The sequence below is a fragment of the Siphateles boraxobius genome, unplaced genomic scaffold (assembly GCF_051911475.1).
Source record: "Siphateles boraxobius isolate OS27281-9 unplaced genomic scaffold, OSU_SipBor_1 3, whole genome shotgun sequence".
In the NCBI taxonomy this organism is placed as follows: domain Eukaryota; kingdom Metazoa; phylum Chordata; class Actinopteri; order Cypriniformes; family Leuciscidae; genus Siphateles; species Siphateles boraxobius.
Genome location: NW_027508919.1, coordinates 14,017,398 through 14,038,252, shown reverse-complemented (window position 1 = coordinate 14,038,252; position 20,855 = coordinate 14,017,398). Strand labels below are relative to the sequence as shown.

Genomic DNA, 20,855 nt, shown 5'->3' with positions numbered 1-20,855 from the left:
GTGCAGTGGTGAGAATGCATATGATAACTTGTATATGTATGACACATATTAGGAAGGCAATCCCTTTCCTTGAACAATGTTTAGCAAAATATTTCAATACAACATACTGCAATTGGCCAATAAAAACCGAGTATATTCTATAGAGCAGGGTAAAAAAAGTTTTGACAGTTGGCTCAACATGAAGCTTAAACAACCCCTGTCCCATAAATACTTAATCCGTTGGAAAGAAAAATGAAGGATGGCAAAAGGATGAGAGGGAGGTAGACATAAAAACATGAGATGAAGAGACCCAGTGCTAGCTAAGAGGATTAATAGTCATATGTTGGCATGGAGACGAAGTTGGCCACACGATTAGACAACCTTGCCTTCATTGTATCAGCCACTTCTTTACACAGTCTGATGAGTGAGCTGTCGTCTGAGAAAATCCAAAGCAGGAAGTGCAGAACGAATGAAAGAGGAATGCATGAAACACTCCAGCAGTCCTAAGAAGTCTCTTTCAGATCCGGTGCTTCGACAGTTACAGAATCTTTCCCCCTCCCTTCACAGAGTCATTGTCAGTGCCGCCTGGATCTCTAAACAGTCACTCACTGTACTTTTGTCTCTGGGCTGGATAGATCCTCTGACATCATGGCAGTTACAGCTGAGCGCTCATGGATGAACTATTCTTTCGGCATCTCAACTAGGCTCACACACATACAGTATACACATCACTTTATGATGTTATTGAGAAAATATGCACAAGGGTTTACATTGATTTTATTTTACTTGACAGTGTCATCATAATGCAGAGAGAGTTGAATAATGGGACTTAAATGCTTTTGCCTAAAGAGGAAAATCTTATAGCCCTGGGTTTTTCTTCAAGAAGTGAGCCAAATTAAAATAAAATTAGGTTTTTTTATGTTGAAAAAATAGTAATGCACCTATAATTTGAGAAATATAATTATTTCTGAGCAAAGTTTTAGCTGTCGGTTTCACTATTGCTTTCATCTACTTTAAAAAGACAACTAAAGTCGGGTAAGAGCGTCTCCTTAATGAGTTAATTTGACTGTCTGAGTGACTGTGTGACTGTCTTAACAAGTGAGTCACTGACTCGTTCATTCAACTGATTTGTTCAAAAACATTGATTCATATACCTTAGGTTCATAATTAACTTATATAATAATAAAATAATAATAATAATCTTGTCCGAATAAACCTTCTGACCGACACTGTGTCCGTGTTGCAATACGATTCCAAAGACAAGTAGTTTGTCTGTCCACACCAGACGCAACACGACTATGAGAAGTGACAAAATCAATCAAGATTACAGCCAATCAGAAGCATGGGTGGGCGCTGGGCGGGCTCTCTCTGCAATAAATGTATAAGTAAATAATCAAATTCATAAATATTACACATTTTTAAAATGAATAAAACTACATAGTGAGTGACTGAAACCATCTTTGACAGAATACACTTGTTTGTTTACGTTGAATTCACAGTTTGAATGTTCTTGTTGCCTTAATTTTCCAGATTTTAGGTGAATTATCAATTGTCGCTTTCAGATGCTATGAAGGTCAAGCAAAATGTATTTAAACTCATTAAATTATTTTAACAATAAAGCAAGTACATAATCACTAACTGATATTATCATTGTCATACTTTGTATGTTGTTGTTCCAGCTGTGGCATTGCACATACTTGTCGTGTATCGTTGTCCTGATTAACACAGAAAAGGTACCTGTATGTGGCAGTGTCATGTCGCGTCTGGTTAGGACACGGTGTTACGGATAGGTCATCACGACAGCTGCTGTGCCCTGTGTGATGCCAAGGGTGCATCCCCTTTCCTAGGCACCCTCAATGGGTTTTGGAAGGCAAGTCCAGACACACACATACTGTCTCTCTCTGGGACCAGGTACCCTCACTATGCTTCAATGTGCCACGCTGGGCCTATGGCACGTGCACATGTCTAACGTGCATCCATGCTGCGTCGTCTCACTGCATGGAGTTATAACAAATGTTACTCATGCGGTCGACCCTCAAACCTCCCCCACACTGCCCATAACATGTCTCTCACAGAGCCTTATGTTTCACAGTACAGAAAATAATTCACTAAAATGCCGTACGCCTGGACAAAAGAAGGACCTTGAATGTCTCGTAGTTCTTAATGAAGTTCAGAGTTTCTGAACTTTTTGCCAAGCCAAGTGAATGCTGACTGTCTGAAGCATCGCAAGGCCACTAAAAATAAAATCCTGTTGCTGCTCCAGTCATAAAGCAAACAAATTGAGTCGCACTGCTGTCAAAGCAAACATTTCTCAGACAGTAGATTGTCTATAGACCACGAATCAGTTCACCGCAATCTCATAAAATCTGTTGCTACGACACTTCCGCAGCGATAAATTACAGTTAGTCATTCAGCTGTTGATACGAAATGGAGGATATGAGATCTCACGAATATGGAGATTTTGTGAGGCCAGCACTTTGTTCGCACCTAGTTAGACAGAGACGTTTTTATTTTCAGCCATCTGATGAACGGCTCGGTTATGATTGTTAGACAACATGCATAATGGCTCTAAGAAAGTAGACGAATGGAGGAAGAGATAAATAAAGACATCAACAAACAATGAGGCGTCAGTACAAGTATGATCACATTTGCCAGGCAGACGCCGGTGCACCATTTATCCTCCTTCTGAAAGACAGACAGCAGGAGGGAGAATGAAAGTTGACCCCGTATTCAAAATTGTCATTATTGCCATTTTTGACAGACAGCTTAGTTGTTTTACCTGAACGTGTTCGGGCAGACTTATTGGTTTGCTGGCTACGCTGCAAAAAATTGGATGCAAACAAGTAAATAAAAATATAGGGGAGAATTTCCCCCCTTTATTTTATGTGCTTTATTTTCCAGCATATTTATTTGAATGCCTGAAAATAAGCAAATCACATTGCAAGCTCTCTTCTCTCCCTCTCAGTCTCAATGTATTCCATATCTCTCTCTTTTCACGCTGTTTCGTGTGGGATTAGAGCTCTTGAGCTATGTTTAAGTGGTGTTTATGCAAATAATCACTAGCCTCAGCACAATTATTTAAAGTGCTAACAACAGAAAATTGCATCTCGCTCAGGCTGACAACAGTCACACTCCCACTTACTGCGGCCATCTGCCTTTGGCGTAACGCTTTTTACTCTGTTTCCTGTTAAAGGTTGTGAACAAGCGCCTGTTGATTATCCCCATGTGTCGTCATTGTTAATAATCAGAACAAGTTTGGAGGCCTCTAATTTTCCTTGATTTGTGGCTTTTGAAGAGTTGCAAATTAAATTTTTGTTTGTGTTTTATTTTATTTTACCAGAAAAAGTTTTTATTAGGATGTGTAATTTACTAAGCCATCTGGCTGGGGTGTACAGGGATCACTGTAAGCAGATGGTTAGTTAACTTTTGTTTATTTAACACAATACATCCAATAATAGATAGCAGATAAATAGATGGTAATGTTGTCCAATTGGACGAAGTCATCCTTTTGTTTTTGTTTTTGGGGAATGGCTTAAAAGCACATTGGAATAATTGGAACAAAGTAAATAAAACAGCATGCAATTGGCCGGTAACTTTACTAAGAACTGCAATTAATATATGGTTAAAACGTCTCGGTTACGTATGTAACCCTAGTTCCCTGATAGGGAACGAGACGCTGCGTCAAACGCTGCGGGAACGCCCCTGCGTTGTGCGTCATGAAGCACGTATGGAATCAGCCCAATGGAGAGATGAAACGTCATAGGCGGGTGACGTCATCGACCAGGAAACTATAAAGCACCCCAAAAACACAAGCGCATTAGCTTCTGATAGGCTTGAAGGAAGCGCTAACGGGAGTGCCGGGAGTATGGCGGAGCGACGCAGCGTCTCGTTCCCTATCAGGGAACTAGGGTTACATACGTAACCGAGACGTTCCCTTTCAAGGGAACTTCGAGCTGCGTCAAACGCTGCGGGAACGCGAATACCCACGTCGCCATAGGACCAAATGACCGTCATGTGAGACTAGCGCACAGAGGACGAGAGCACCTGTGCCCCAGGGGTAGAGCTTAAGTCTAGGTCATAGAACTTAATAAAAGTATGCGGTGAAGACCATCCAGCCGCATCACAAACATCACTCAGGGAAACCCCCGACAAAAGAGCTTTAGAAGCAGCCATACTCCTGGTAGAGTGAGCTCGGACAACCAAAGGTGAAGGCTGGCCAGCCGACTCATAAGCAAGTGAGATAGCCTCAACCACCCACTTGCTCATTCTCTGTTTAGACGCCGGACACCCTTTCCTGGGTGGCCCGAAACATACAAAAAGTTGTTCTGATTTCCTCCACAGGGCAGCTCTGTGGACATAAGCGTCTAATGCCCTAACAGGGCAGAGTGAATTAAGTTTCTCCTGGTCCGATGACATAAATGGAGGAGGACAGAAAGCCTGCAGAACCGTAGGTCTAACAATATTAGTAGGAACCTTAGGAACGTAACCTGGTCTAGGATGCAGAAAAGCTTTAACCATGCCAGGTGCAAATTCCAGGCACGAGGGTGAAACCGACAGAGCCTGCAAATCTCCGATTCTTTTTAGTGAAGAGATAGCAAGCAAAAAGATAGTCTTAAAAGTGAGAAACTTCTCGGGAACTTCTTCGATAGGTTCAAAAGGAGCTAGGGAAAGACCTTCTAATACAATGGCCAGATCCCAAGTCGGCACCTCGTACGAACTGCTGGCCTCAGCCTCAAAGTGCCACGGAGGAAACGAGTTATAAGCGGGTGTCTCCCAAGAGAAACTCCACTGAAAGGGACGTGGTAAGCAGCTAGTGCCGCCACATACACCTTTAGTGTGGAGGGGGATAACCCTGTGGAGAAGCGCTCCTGCAGGAATTCCAGCACTGCACCCACTGGGCAGTTAACTGGGTCCTGCAGGTGTTCTCCACACCAAGAAGTGAAAAGTTTCCACTTCAAGGCATAAAGCTTCCTCGTGGATGGAGCTCTGGAGTTAAGAATGGTCTCAACAACCTCGGTTGAGAGACCGGAGTCTATGAGCTGGGCCCCCTCAGAGGCCAAGCCCACAGTTTCCACAGTTCTGGGCGGGGGTGAAGTATCGTGCCCCCCGCCTGGGAGAGTAGATCCCTCCTGACCGGGAGCTCCAAAGGAGAACCGTCCAGGAGAGAAATCAGGTCCGCAAACCATACTCGGGCCGGCCAGAACGGGGCTACTAGTAGTAGACTGACCCCGTCCCGGCGGACCCTCTCCAGAACTCCTGGTAACAGAGCAATCGGGGGAAAGGCGTACAGACGTGACCTCGGCCACGGCTGCACCATAGCATCCAACCCCAGGGGGGCTGGAAGAGTGATGGAGAACCACCGATGACAATGAGTGGTCTCCTTGGAAGCGAATAGGTCCACCTCGGCGCGACCGAAACTCAACCAAAGGAGCTCCACCACCTCGGGGTGGAGTCTCCATTCCCCTGGCCTCGGCCCCTGCCTCGACAGGGAGTCTGCTACCACATTCAAATACCCAGGGAGATACATTGCTCTCAGAGATAGTAGCTTCCCTTGGGACCACAGGAGGATCTGACGGGCCAACTTGTAAAGCCGGCGAGACCGCAGGCCCCCCTGATGATTTATATAAGAGACCACCGACGTGTTGTCTGATTGAACTAACACATGATGGCCTCTCAGGTCTGTTAGGAAGTGTTTCAGAGCCTGAAACACAGCCAACATCTCTAGACAATTTATGTGCCACGAAAGATGATGATCCTGCCACAGACCTTGGGCTGGGCGACCACTCATGACCGCCCCCCACCCTGTGAGGGAAGCATCCGTCGTTAGCGTTATGCGACGACAAAGAGCCCCCAGCACAGGACCTTTGGATAGGAACCAAGTTTCTCTCCACATGACCAGAGCACGAAGGCAGCGCCGCGTGACTTTGAACGTGCGGAGCGGATTTCCCCTCGGGGAGAATCCCTTGGTCCTGAGCCACCACTGTAGCGGTCTCATGTACAACAGGCCGCAAGGTATAACGTTGGACGCTGCTGCCATCAGACCCAACAGTCTCTGAAACTGCTTGACAGTGAGTAGCTGGCCTAGCTTCACTTGTTTCACAGCTGAGAGAATCGAAGCGATGCGGGTCGGAGAGAGTCGCGCCCGCATCGATACCGAATCCCAAACGACACCCAGAAAAGTGGTCTTCTGGGAAGGAGATAATACACTTTTCTTTGCGTTCAGCCTCAACCCCAACTTTCTGATATGAGCGAGGACGACATCTCGATGCCGAACCGCCATCTGCTCGGTCTGAGCTAAAATCAACCAATCGTCGATGTAATTGAGAATACGAATGCCCTGAAGCCTCAGAGGCACTAGTGCTGCATCCATGCATTTCGTGAAAGTGCGGGGAGATAAAGCTAGGCCAAACGGAAGAACCCTGTACTGGTACGCCTCGCCCCCGAAGGCGAACCTCAGGAACTTCCTGTGTTGTGGAAGGATGGACACATGGAAGTATGCGTCCTTCAGATCTATCGTGACAAACCAGTCCTCGGACCTGATTTGAGACACGATCTGCTTGATAGTGAGCATCTTGAATTTTAGCTTCCCTACCGAGCGATTCAATATGCGCAGGTCTAAAATTGGACGCAACCCCCCATCCTTCTTTGGAACGATGAAATATCGGCTGTAATAACCTGACTCCAAACTGGGAGGAGGAACCCGTTCTATAGCCTCTTTTTGAAGGAGCGTTTTCACCTCTTGTTCCAATACCAGAGCCTGCTCGGGGCCCACCACTGTGTGCAGAACCCCTCTGAATTTTGGTGGACGACACCTGAACTGGATAGCATAACCCTTTTCTACTGTCTGCAGGACCCAATGAGATATTTTTGGAAGGCTTTTCCACTCTGCCAGAAATTCTACTAAGGGTACCAGCCTCTCGAGACTGGCCTCTGGTGTAACTTGAGCAGCAGACGCAGCGCCCTGTAACGGCGCACCGGCAGGGAACAACTGGTCTGACCGCTCTGAGACCCTCCTCAGAGGGAGCGAGCGTCCCTCGGGAAAGCGCTCGCTGGGATCGTCTGTGCCCCGGCATAAAGGCGGGGTTGGCAGAACGAGCCCCTGAGGGCACCGAGGAGGAATGGGCACCGTAAAAAGAGGTGAACACCTTTCCGCCTCGGTGGGGACCACCCTCAGCATCCTGAACGGCTTGGCGTCAGGACTTCTTCTTAGCCGAAGCCTTCTTAGCCAATATAACTGTCCTCAGATCAGTTCTACTGGGAGAAGGCTTCGGCTGAGAGTGTCGCGGCTGAGCCCACTGTCCAGCAGGGGGAGCACGAGACGCGACACTCTGCCTCTACTGCGCTCTATGTGATGAGCTCGAAGACGGCCGGGGCTGCTCCCGCCCAGCAGCCCCAGGGACATGAACTTTAAGGGGAAGAAACTTTTTAAAAGCTGCAGTTTGTTTCTTTTCTTCTTGGAATTTATCGATAACTGAATTCACAGCATCACCAAACAACCCCATGGGAGAAAGAGGAGCATCTAAAAGAAAAGCTTTTTCTCTCTCTTTAATATTAGTCTGATTTAACCACAAATGTCTTTCTGCGGCCACCAGAGCTGCCATAGAACGACCCATTAATTTGGCCGATTCTCTGGTGGCACGCAGGGATAAATCAGCAGCCTGACGCAGTTCGCGAACTACGTCAGTACTGACCTCCTCACTCTCACTCATGTCCCTTAGCAGATCAGCCTGGTATGCCTGCAAGATTGACATAGTATGCAGACATGACGCAGCCTGACCTGCTGCCGAATATGCTTTACCCACCAAAGCCGAAGTGTTTCTTAAAGGCTTGGTGGGTAATGCCGGTGCCTTAATAGATGATGCTGCTTCGGGGGAGAGATGGCTCGCAAGCGTCTCTTCCACACGAGGCAAAGCACCATAACCATGAGCCTTGGCTCCCATAATATTAGCGTATGTTGAAGTCTGGGGACTAAACACTCTATATGACACCGGTTTTCTCCATGATTTCGACACCTCGGTGTGGAGATCATGGAAAAACGGCAGGCACCGGCGTGGAGGCTGCACACGTGACGGCAAAAATCTCTCATCCAACTTTGATTTAGAAACAGACTCCTGACTAGTCACTGGCCATTCAATATTAAGTTTTTCAACAGCTCTTGTTAACACCTCCATAAGCTCATCACTCTCAGGAGTGTGGGGTGGCGAATCCTCCACATCTCCCTCAACACTAACAACATCAAGTTCCTCAGAACTGGATAGCTGCAGCATTGGTGCCTCAGCCCGAGCGGAAGAAACCGCAGCGCGTGCTTCCGAACCCGGGACTGAGGCACTGGATCTCACAGGTGAAGGGAGAGATAAGGCAGAGCCCGTCTCAAACCCCGCTGTGAGATCCATCTGCGATCCCCACGATAAGCGCCGCCGCTCTGCCTCGGCAGAAGCGGGACCCGAACCGCGGGGAGCGCGCACCGAACCGCTCTCCTCAAAGAGCGACCGGCGGGAGCGGAGCGTCCTTAACGGCAAACGCTCGCAATGCTCACAGTCTGCTCCCTCGAGAGCAAACTGGGCATGCTGAACTCCCAAACAAACAACACAAAGATCATGTGTATCCCCGCTCGTTAAATAACGCGAGCAGGGAGGAACACACTTTCTAAACTGCTGTTCGTCCGCCATAATCTCTCAATATATATATATATAGGGATAAATTGTTTGTGTGGTGCAGGGTATGTAAGACAGACAATATCACACAGGGACAGATTCACATGTAGCGCGACTGAAAGCACAGAAGCTAATGCGCTTGTGTTTTTGGGGTGCTTTATAGTTTCCTGGTCGATGACGTCACCCGCCTATGACGTTTCATCTCTCCATTGGGCTGATTCCATACGTGCTTCATGACGCACAACGCAGGGGCGTTCCCGCAGCGTTTGACGCAGCTCGAAGTTCCCTTGAAAGGGAACTGAATATTAAGAAAGTGAATCCCTCCCTCATTGATGTAAGTGGTGTGAACAGTTTGTATGTGTTAGACCATAATTCAAACATATTTTATGTTTGTTAGATAATTTACTATCAGAAGTTGACCTTGCATATATATATATATATATATATATATATATACACACACTCACCTAGGGGAGGATTAGGAACACCTGTTCAATTTCTCATTAATGCAATTATCTAATCAACCAATCACTTGGCAGTTGCTTCAAGAGCTCACCAAAATTGGGCAGTTGAAGACTGGAAAAATGTTGCCTGGTCTGATGACTCTCGATTTCTGTTGAGACATTCAGATGATAGAGTCAGAATTTGGCGTAAACAGAATGAGAACATGGATCCATGTTTGTGCGTCGTCCAAATGCCACGGCCTACCTGAGCATTGTTTCTGACCATGTCCATCCCTTTATGGCCACCATGTACCCATCCTCTGATGGCTACTTCCAGGAAGATAATGCACCATGCACCACTCGAATAATTTCAAATTGGTTTCTTGAACACGACAATGTACTAAAATGGCCCCCACAGTCACCAGATCTCAACCCAATAGAGCATCTTTGGGATGTGGTGGAACGGGAGCTTTGTGCCCTGGATGTTCATCCTACAAATCTCCATCAACTGCAAGATGCTATCCTATCAATATGGTCCAACATTTCTAAAGAATGCTTTCAGCACCTTGTTGAATCAATGCCACGTAGAATTAAGGCAGTTCTGAAGGCGAAAGGGGGTCAAACACAGTATTAGTATGGTGTTCCTAATAATCCTTTAGGTGAGTGTATATATATATATATATATATATATATACATATATATATATACAGTTAGTGTATATCTGATGGATCATGTGACAATGAACACCATCCTTTTATGGTAGTTTTTACAAAAATGTTATCAACCCAAACTTGTTAATGGCACTGTACCTATTTTCCATCTTTGTCTTTTTTTTTTCTCTCACATATTTTAACACTTTATTTTGTATCATTGACCTTTTTAAAACGTACTAATTGTTGTAACATATTTGATGACTAGAGTATAAACCCTGTGCACTGAGATAACTCCCGGGGCCGTCCATCTATAGAGTCAAACCTCATTCTAGAGTTTATTGGTTTGAGAGGGGTGGGAGGGATCCCGTTGCAAGAACAACAATGGTACATCACGTCAGGAGGTAACCTCTGACGCAGGTGCTCATGGGAAGGTGCTAAACGGGTGCAGTGGCAGTCTGTGAGCCTCATTAGGCCCAGATGCTGCCCGACACACTCACGGGTCTGCCTGCATACACACACTTCGACAGATGTCAAGGTTGCAGAGGTGAGGACCAGGATTAGGGAAAGGCTCTTGTCTCAGTGATTAGATCTGAGAAAACAGCTTGAGCAAGGCCACTAAAAGCCCTGTTGGGTGCACCTGAAGCCATAAACCAATGACTGTGTGTATATATGTGCATGTGCACTTGTTAAAAAAAAACATATTGTATCCAATAGTGGAATTATGGTCATGCTCACTGTATAATTAATTTTATACAGCCTATGTTGTGTCTTTCGTCTTTTATCCATGGATCCATTCCACACCCTAAAAAATAAATACAAAAAGAGTAAAAGCTTCTCAGATTGTTTATTATTATTTAAGAGTAAAATATATTTATATAATATTATGTATGTGAAACGTGTATAATATATGTGCCTTCCTTATTGTTGAGCCTAAATAAATCTCAAACTTTGCATTACATAACTTCCGTACCTTACACCTGCGCATCAAAAACGATGGGTCAGCAGCAGGCAGTCCTGAATACAAAGCCAACGCGTCGCCTTTAATGCAGTGATATAAAGTCTGTGTCTGCATTAGTGACATGCAGGATCCGTAAGGCGCACACTGGTCTCTGGACAGATTGCAGCAGCTGGTGTTTGTGTCAGCAGGGTACAGTGAAGCAGTGGCTGAAACTGTTACTGTGCAGTGCCTCATTGCCTACTGATGAGATGAAATGTCAGTTGCATTTCTCCTGCTGATCTGCACCCGGTAGGCAAGCTGTGCCTACTGCGTAAGGAGTCTGTGTCCTAACATTGTGAGAGACCTCTGGATCAGTCATTGGCTGTAAAAAGCAGTGTGGGCCAGCAGGAACTGTTGTGGGAAAAATAGCGTAGTCACTCTTGCTCTGTTTTGTGTAACGAGTCTATCTCAACACCGTATCTTAGCGATGAGTATCAGGGATTGTATGGAAACTTTTTGGGGACTTTTGACTTTTCATGTTGTGTTTCCTTGCAATAATAATGCTAGGTTTCTATATATTGTAATGGTCAACAGCACAGAGAGAAAAAAACAACAGAGAGCGTGGCCATGTGGCCAGTGCTGTCATACAAGTGTGGACTATAGGGGGGCAGGTTTGTTCAAATCAGTCTCTGAATGAACTTTGCAAAGACAACTTACCCTCAAAAAAGTTGTGTACATTCTCCTGTGTGACATAAATGGCATGAATATAGTTGCAATGTAAAACTGTTCATTACAGCAAAATAAATAATAATTAGAAGTAATAATTGGTAACAGTAAAGGAGCTCCAATCCTAAATTTTGAATGGATAGAGCAGGTTTTTGGTCTTGCCCCCTTGCTCTTCTCACCACCTAATGTTGTTTACACATATTCGTCCAAATATATGTTTTAATTGCACTATTAATATTTATTCATTTATTTTTAATAGAAATATTTTGCATGGAATGTATTGCGTTCCAGTACGTGAGTAGTAAGTCGTATCTATCCTCTTGTAGGTGCAGTAACGGGCGTTGACCAAGAGAAGGGGGCCGGCCAAAAAAGACTGCCTTAAACATTCTTCTTTTTCCAAAAGGTTTTTCTTTTTGCTCTGCGGGAGTAAGACAGAGCTTGCCTCTTATCACAGATTGCCATTTCACATATCTCTTCATCTCTGAAATTTATATATAACTACCCTTTTCACACATAAACAATGAGAAAACCAAATGGACAAAGTCGGAAAGGAAAAGCTGACTGAAAATGGGCATCTGTCCGCTGATGTTTGTCACCCCAACCATGACGTTTTTTTTCCTCCGTAGCTTTTTGGGAGCGGATATCTTTCGTCTAAGGACACTGCAAGGAATTTGGACTAATGGATTTGTGATATCTCCATTTTTGCCTCTCCTCCGCTGTGCATTTCTTCCCTTTGATATGAACTCTTTTATATGGACTTACCCCCTTCCTCTCTTCTCCTGTCCTCTTTGAACCCCACTGGAGTCTTACTGTCATTGCAATCACCCAAGGTTTGGTAGGTATGTCTTTCCTCTGTCCTTCATCCTCCTTTTCAATATACTCTCCTCACTCTCTGTCTCCTTTTCTCTACCACAACCAGGCCATTCACATTCATTGAAAAACGACCTAAGAGGACTTAACAGCTTATCTAATGCACTCTGACCTCTTAGCAAAAATGGCAACGCTAGTTTCCTCCCATAACTCAGTCTTTCTCATCTTGCTACATAAAAAAAAACGGGGAATGGTTTATGATAAAGAGGAAAGACTGAATGAAGACTTTGCAAAAATTATCCATTCCAAATTATTAAAAACTCCATTCCAGTCTCTCTCTCTCTCTCTCTCTCTCTCTCTCTCTCTCTCTCTCTCTCTCTCTCTCTCTCTCTCTATATATATATATATATATATATATGAAGGCAATGACCACTTTGCCTCACACCAATGACTGTGCCACAATGTAACAGATGCCAAATACACGTTTGCCTTTGAATTGAGAACACATATTGATATGAATATTGTAGTCATTGGCGTTCCTCCGTCTCTACATTGGGAATGTGTAAATATGTAACTAGCTTTGAATGATATTTATCAAATATATATGAATATATGGTACACCTGACAGTACGTCCGTAATGTGACAAGTTATTTTATGATCACAAACAGTATGGAATTTCTCTGTATGTCTGAGACAGTGATTACAAAAGCAGTAGATAGGAAGGCTAGATTAATGTCATGAGTCATTTACTTACATTAAGCCAGTGAGATTCTGTCGGCTCTGCAGACAGTCTAGCAGAAAGTGCTGTTCTTTGTGAATGTACTTTGTATTCAGCCATTTTTAGTACAATAAATGGACTTATCAACATCCACTTGCTGTGTCTGTAGTTTTACTAATAGATGAGTAGTTTAAATGCATGAGACCAGCTGTTTTTGGATTGACATTTGAAAAAAAAAAAACAGAACAAACAAAACATAATGTGATGACATTAGATGCTGATACCATGGTATTTTAATCTATACCATGCTACTGAATGATCACCATAGTCATGTATCATGGCATAATACTCCTAGGTACTTTATATATTCCCTAATATACGGTGATTATAAATAAATAAAATAAATAAAAAAATAAAATATATAGTTTTATAAACAATTTGCCAAACAAAGTTTGTAGGTACAGTATGAAATCACATTTGGATAAGGATGAATAAAATTGATCAAAAGTGACAAGACAAAAAAAACAAAAAAACTCTACACATAGTAAGCAGTAATCTTGATGGAGTTTGTTATAAGTCTTTTATAAGTCACAAGAAACTGAGTAGTTCGAATATGACAACTGCAAAAGAAAACCAGAGCTGATGAAAGACAAAATGCATAATGCAAAAACACATTTGAATTGTTATTTAGGTGAACTGTAAATGTGTTTTTATAGGAAACAGTGCTTATGTATTTTTTTTTCCCTTCACAGTCTCTGTTGAATCATAAAGCAGCGATCAACAACATATTTTTTTTCCCTTTCTCAGAGCGAAAAGAACAACACTCAGGCATTTGCATATCTGTACCCAAGGTGGTCAAGGAGAGAGACGACAGAATGTGACATTTTTGTTCAGCAGGAAGAAATCAACAGAGCTATTGTTTCTGCTGTCCCTATTTCTAAGTGGTATTTAAGGTCCAAAGCAATATTGAATGGATCATTAAAAGAGTGCAGGGTGAGAGTACAGGTGTGTGTTTATGTATGTGTGTTTTGCTTGAGAGGGTGTAGTAGCAGTAATCACAAAACACATCCCAGGAAACTGCGGCTCTATTTTCACGTTCTAATTCAGGCAGAGCTTGATGACAAGATGAAAGACATGCTTTTTGTTTTTACACTCACACCTTGCACAAACACATTGTGCATGCGTGTACGAGTGGGCTGTGAGAGATAACGGTGATGTCAGCTAGCAACTGAAGGCATTTAAAATCCAACTGAATTTAATTAAACCATAACTTGCAGGCGTAATTAATGATATATATCATTGTCCACAAGAGGTACAGCTCCTCTAGAGAAGATCTAAGCTTCTCACCTTTTTTCTTTTTAAAGGAATACGATTGGTCTCGCAAAAACAAAACAAAAAAAATATATATATATGGGGCTAGTAATTTTTTTTGCAAATATCTAAATATGACGTAAAAACATTGTTTTTGCAACATTTCATGGTTTTGAATTTAAAGTTTGTACATTTGAATTCTAGATGTGATGTATTAAAGTTTTGAATTTGTAAATCAGAGTTTGAGATGTTAACTGTAATCATTTTTGTGACATTTAATAGATTTTGTAGATTTTTTTGTTGAGGTGAAATTAACTAAATATTGAGATAAATTTTACAGCTTCAACATAATGCTGTTTTAAAAATGTAAATGAATCAATTGTGTCTGTTTAAAAATACAAAGCAATTTAATTTAGAAATTGTGTTAAATGTCATGTCTAGAATTCATATAAAATTTGAATTCTAAAATATACATAAAAAATAGGTTTCCAAAAAGTTTTACAAATACAAAATCAGATATTTTGGCATTTTTCTAGCCCCATAAAAATCCTTGTTTCCTGATCATTTCCAGTGGTAATCAGGTTTAAGTTTACTTAAATCATAATTGTGAGTACAAATGATGTCAAAGCAATATAATTTTTTTCTTCAATCACCCTGCACTGTATAAGCAAATAAACAATGTTGACTCTTGCCTCTAAAATGCTGTTTGACATGTTAGGTGCTGCCCTGTGGCAAAAGCCTCCGGACTTACACACACAATCATTTTGTCTGAATAAGTAGGCTTGAGTGAACATTAAGTCTTTGCGGCATGTGTGTATATGTGCTTCTGCATTTGTATGTTTGTCCTAAGGGCACTACCTACGTGAACCGGCTGTGAATACTCTCAGACAGATGGTGTGAGGCAGTGTTTGGCTAAACAGGGCATTTACCTGTTACCACACTATCAATCAGTACAGGCAAACTCACATGCTCAGCGCGTTTCCAACTCCTGTAGCACAGACGTGTTCTAGTTTCAAATATACGGCCACGGCCACGCTATTCTCAGATCTGTATATCCCCCCCCCCCCCCGGGATCCTCACACGACTATATCCCAGTGCCCTGCTCAGGTTAGCTAAAGACATGCCTGACTGTAAAGAGAATCCCATTAGCGAGGTCTTTAGTGTTTTGTGGGTCGGTTTTGGCCCGTCCACTCGAACTGGCACAATGCTGGGATAGCGCTGGGCAAACAGAGGGTGCTTATTATAGTGCTGCGCTTCTGTGCCAGCCTAGCCAAGCCTGACAGCGCCAGCTCACAGCATAATCCACTCTCTCCACCTCCTTCCTCACTGTTTTCCAAATTACCTTCCATCTCTCACACTCCACAGACTATCCCTTCTTTTGTATATGCAGATTTGACTTATTCCATCATCTTCAAACGGGGAAAAGATTGGCAGTTTGTTTGTTAATCCATTCCATTTTGACTGTGCATTATTCAAATGTACAGATTTAGATTGACTCACTTCACATGCCATCTTTTTATGGAAACTAGTTCCTGCCTCAAAATAAAAGTAACAATAATAATAACTATGAGATTAAAGTTGGTATGAAATGAAAATCACCTTTTCTATGTTCTAAATGCATATTATTATGAACAATACATCCATGGAAATGTTTCCTTTTATATATTTATTTAGAGTAAATTTATTTAGACCCGATCTTCTGGGAAAATGACTTCTCTGGTGACGTATGCCGTACTCCTCCAATGATTTTGTCTGTTTAAATCCCGCCCCCTTTTTATAATCAACTGCAAGCTCGCATTCACATCTGTCTCCATCCCCTTCTAATAGATAAAACTAAGTCCACTCCCTCGATGATTTGTTTCACTTAGATGTACGTCACAATATAGAAGAAATGATCTTCCACTAATTCCGTTACATTGTGATTTAAGGTTTAAATCGCAAATGCGGGATGTAATATAAAGTGTCAATTAAAAGATATCACATTGTGAGATATAAGTCAAAATTAAGAGAAACAAAGTCACTACTCTGAGATATAAAATCACAATGTGCGGTATAACGTTGCAATTATTACAAAAAAAGTCACATTGTGAGATTTAAACTCACAATTACAAGTAAAAAAGTCTCAACTGTGAGATTTAAATACAACAATGTGTGGTAAAAAAAGTCTCAATTACCAGAGAAAAAAAAGTCACAATTGGAAGACTAAAAAGCACAATATCCAGTATAAATTTCCAATTACTAGAAAAATTTTGTTCTGTGAAATACAGTGACAGTGTTTTTTTTTTTTTTTTTTTTTATGAGTTACAAAAAGGAAGAGAAAGTTTGCACACCACAGCTCCAAAGATAGAAAAATATTTATTTAATGTTCTTACCACAGGTCACATTTCGTTTTTTGTAAGGGTTGCCACCGTTTGCTTCACTTGTCAGAGTTCATCTCAATTTGTTTTCTTTCACTTCTGTCCGGTCTCCCGCTGCTCGCCATATGCCCTTAATTGTTTTCAATCTCTGCAAACCTTTTCTGCAAACCTTACATCACTATGCGTGACAGACAGACAGGTTGAGAAGGGAGTGAGGGACAGGCAGAGATAAACAGATATCTGATAGAGAGGAAATGTGCTCCTGTGGCGAAGATGCTCGTTAGCGTTAGCATTGGCTTATCCTCTCTTATTAATGGGCTCCATTGCAGTGCTGTTGTGTGCGCAGAGGATTAGCTGTTGTTTGTCTCTCGTCCTGTGTTATGTTGTTCTAGCCTCATGTGGGTCAGAGGGGAGACTATTACTGAGCTTCCCTGTTATAGTGGCACACACAGACTCTTTGGTGGTGGTGCTTAGCACTGGTGTACATCTGAATTGAAAATGAGGTCTTGGACACAAACACACACACACACATACACACACACACACACACACACACACACACACACACACACACACACACACACACACACACACACACACACACACACACACACACACACACACACTCACTCACAACCAGTTTATTTTTTACACCCCTAGTGCTTTTGGATGAGGGTATAGGATTTCGTGTGTGGGCGTGTTTTCTTTGGATAGGGTTTTTGTTAAGCCACAGGGCGAATGTGTTTCTGCCCCAGTTAGGCCGCTCTGCCCTGGCATGGCTTGAACTGGCATGAGTATGCCACTGATAACCGTGGGCACTTGTTATTCTAGAGCACAGAGGACGTGGGCAGACACTTGTAATAAAAAGCCCCACAAACATCAGTCACCGAACACCTCTACGTTCTGAACTCAGGTCAGCATCGGTGTGCCAAAGTCTTGCTCATTCCTAAATGCCAGAGAACAAATTCGCTTTGAGCTGAAAATAGAACTGCTTTACGAAAGTATTGAAGTACAGAAGAGTATTGAAACAAATGCCTTTATTATTTTGTGTCCTATCAATTTACATTATGTAAAGCAGTGAGATCACAAACTGAAATCTGTACCTTAAAGAACTCATGAAATGGTTTGACAAATGTTTTAAATCAAAATAAACTGTGCTCTATTAAGCTAGTTGAGCACTAATTTGGCACTTTTCACTTTCTGGAGAAATAGCCTGTTTTTTTTCCCCCTCTACATCTGAGATAGAATGAGTATTTTATCATAAAATATCACACTTTTCATTTTTAAATAACCAGAAGCCTTTATTTAATGGCACTCTGCCAATTAATAATTTACTACCTGTTGGACTCATTCAGAATAACATTTTATTGTTAAAAATATTTAGCCTGTGACTGAGCAGAATATCTTCAACATTTTGGCTGTTTTCCAGCAAATTAAAAAAAAATGGGTTTACATTAGCTTATTGATAGCTTCGAAGCTAACAGTCATGATCTAAAATACTTATATTTAGCCCCCAAAAAAACTAGACTTGTATCTTGAATGTATTTCAGATATGCACTTATATTAACTTATCAGACATTTCAGAGGCTAAAATGAATATCCCAGGCTTCACAGGTGTGATTGTTACCATTTGAAGTCAGGGTGTATTGTGCGCTTGTGTGTGAGAGAGTGCTAGCAGTGTTATCAGGGGACACTTTGTTCCTCTATGTGTCTGTGTGTGTGTGTGTGTGTGTGTGTGTGTGTGTGTGTGTGTGTGTGTGTGTGTGTGTGTGTGTGTGTGTGTGTGTGTGTGTGTGTGTGTGTGTGTGTGTGTGTGCGTGTGTGCGTGTGTGTGTGTGTGTGTGTGTAAAGATGTGTACCTCGGAGAGATCTCACAGTGTGTGGCCAGTAGAAGTATTGTCCTGGTTAATTAGCAGCACAGCGGTCATATCCACACACTGGCCTTCAGAACTCTCTGACACACAAAACACACACAATTGTGAGTATATTATATATGGATGTTTTACACACTTACACCACACTAACACTGACATGTCCTTCAGTGTTGTTTCTGGCTCTTCTCTGTCTGTTTCGCCTCCTAAAACTATTCTTTCTATCAACTTTGAACATCCCCATCTTTTAACCAGTTCATAATCTTCAGCTATCAGCTCTTTTGGCTCTATTTTTCTAACTAACAATGTTCAACTTTGGACACCCATACATCATAGGAGAATTCTCATTTCCATCGTGTTTTAAATCACATATTTTATTTGATAACATTCTGTAAAAAATGACAATGAGTGAAATGACAAGTTAAACATTGTAAAAATGGTGAACATGTTTGTTTTGCTAAAACTAATTTCATGACTAGAATGTTATGGATCCTAAATACACAATTAAATATTGCATATAAAATAATCATTTTTTTTCCCTCCACACATCACATTCCTGTGATGGAAAGGTGTTCAGCATCATTAATCCAGTCTTCAGTGTCACATGATCCTTCAGAAATCATTTGAATATGCTAATCTGGGGCTCAATTAACATTTCTTATTATCAATAGTTATGTAATTTCACCCTCATCAGACTGTTTTTACTCTTATATATGAAAACTACCAGTGTTGCTCACTCTGTCAAGGCTTTTAATGATATGTCACCTTTAAGGTCTTATGAAATGCATATTTATGCTCGTTCTGGCCTTTATTAGTAGAGTGAGCCACTGTATTTGACTTTAGGGGTTCCCTCAAGAGGAAAATGGCATTCATTTCCATTTAAAATCAAAGCTCTTTTACTTAAGGTTTCTAGAGCGGGGATATCAGTCAGACACAAAGCTTTTATTTATGGTTGTTTCTTGTTGTGCAACTTGCAAGGAAGTGAAGTGTCACTTGGCTGGATGCAAATTGTTGCAAGTAGAGTGTATGAGACTTGCCGACATTTGCTTGTTAGAGCCTCTGTGGCTTTTTATTTATATTCTCCCTAGAATCACTTTGTAATCAGCAAATTCAGAAAGACGGTAGTTTCGTTTTTTTTTTTTCAACCATTCCTATTTCATTCCTACCCTACTACGTTGCCTTATAAGGCCCCAAAGCCAAGGGAATCATAACAATGACCTGTCCTCGATGATCTGCTAGGGAGAGTCAGAAAGCATCACACATCGTGCTGAGCTGAAAGTGGATGGTAGGATGTTCCCCGTCTTTCAACCTCAAACATTAGCACCATACTTCCTGTCAGTTGAGATGCATAGTGGAAGTGAAGTGGAGGAAAAAAATTGAAAAGTAATAATGGCATTGTGCACTCACTTTCTTGTGCCCTCTCTCACTATTTTCTATTGTTATTCAGCTTCTAATCTGCAATGCAAGGGAATTAAAGCTGGGAGCTTTGCCCACTATCAGTAGCAGAGGGAAAAAATGGATTGTATTTAATAATGAATCAAACAAGTTAGGCAGCACACACACACACACACACACACACACACACACACACACACACACACACACACACACACACACACAACACACACACACACACACACAGCATACACACTTCCCATATTTCACCTTAAATGTTGAAAGCCCTTGTTTCTGTGCACACTTTTTTGGTGAAGGAGAAGAAAGAAAAAGACAAAAACAGAAGAGATATAGAGCATATAGGGATTCTTTGGGCTGCTCTGCGTTGTTTTCCTTTGAAGATTCACTGGTTTCCAAATCCTGTGAATTCAGGTGAGCGTCCGAACTCTAGAAGCTTGTGCTAATTGATAGACTAGCTGTAAATTAAGCACAATTCTGCCGTTACAGACTATATTATAAATTAGTGATTTGTCTCCCAACCAGTTGAAAAAAAAGTGTTTCAAATCTGTCGCAAACAGGAGGGAATATTTGTTAAATGCTAGTATTAAAACTATTTTGTCTACTTTTTGTTCCATGTGTTAAGCTGGTAAAATACATTTATTCTTTTGTTTATTATTTTATAAAAAAAAATTCCCTTATTTTATCCTATTTTATTTTAGTAATTGTTCATATTTTGGCCCCATTCGGTTCCTAATTATATTTTATACATTTTAATTTCTTATGGTGCTTTGTACAATAAACTTTTTTTGTTAGTGTGTTGGGTCACACTTGATTCCCGATGTAGAATCTGGGTCTTGAAGCAATAACCAGTTGAGAACCACTGATTTAGACCAACGTGGGGTTTGACCCAGAACAATAACATACTGACACAAATCTATTTCCTCTCTCACCAACCATCCAGTAGCTCCATCCCTTCCCCAGAGGCCTGAGAAAGAGAGA

General features: G+C 41.9%; 1 protein-coding gene across 4 annotated transcripts in view; it reads left to right on the top strand.

Annotated features, from left to right (window-relative positions):
- pcdh1b (protocadherin 1b) overlaps nt 1–20,855 on the top strand; it is a 174,633-nt gene that overhangs the window by 138,045 nt on the left and 15,733 nt on the right. For 2 of the 4 annotated variants that reach the window (XM_077247927.1, XM_077247928.1), the window contains exon 5: nt 11,720–12,499. The exons of the other annotated variants lie outside the window; for them this stretch is intronic. In XM_077247927.1, coding sequence (XP_077104042.1) covers nt 11,720–11,775 — 56 coding nt within the window. In that variant the 3' untranslated portion in view covers nt 11,776–12,499. Of the gene's footprint in view, nt 1–11,719; nt 12,500–20,855 lie in introns of those variants that run through there. 4 annotated transcript variants of the gene reach the window in all.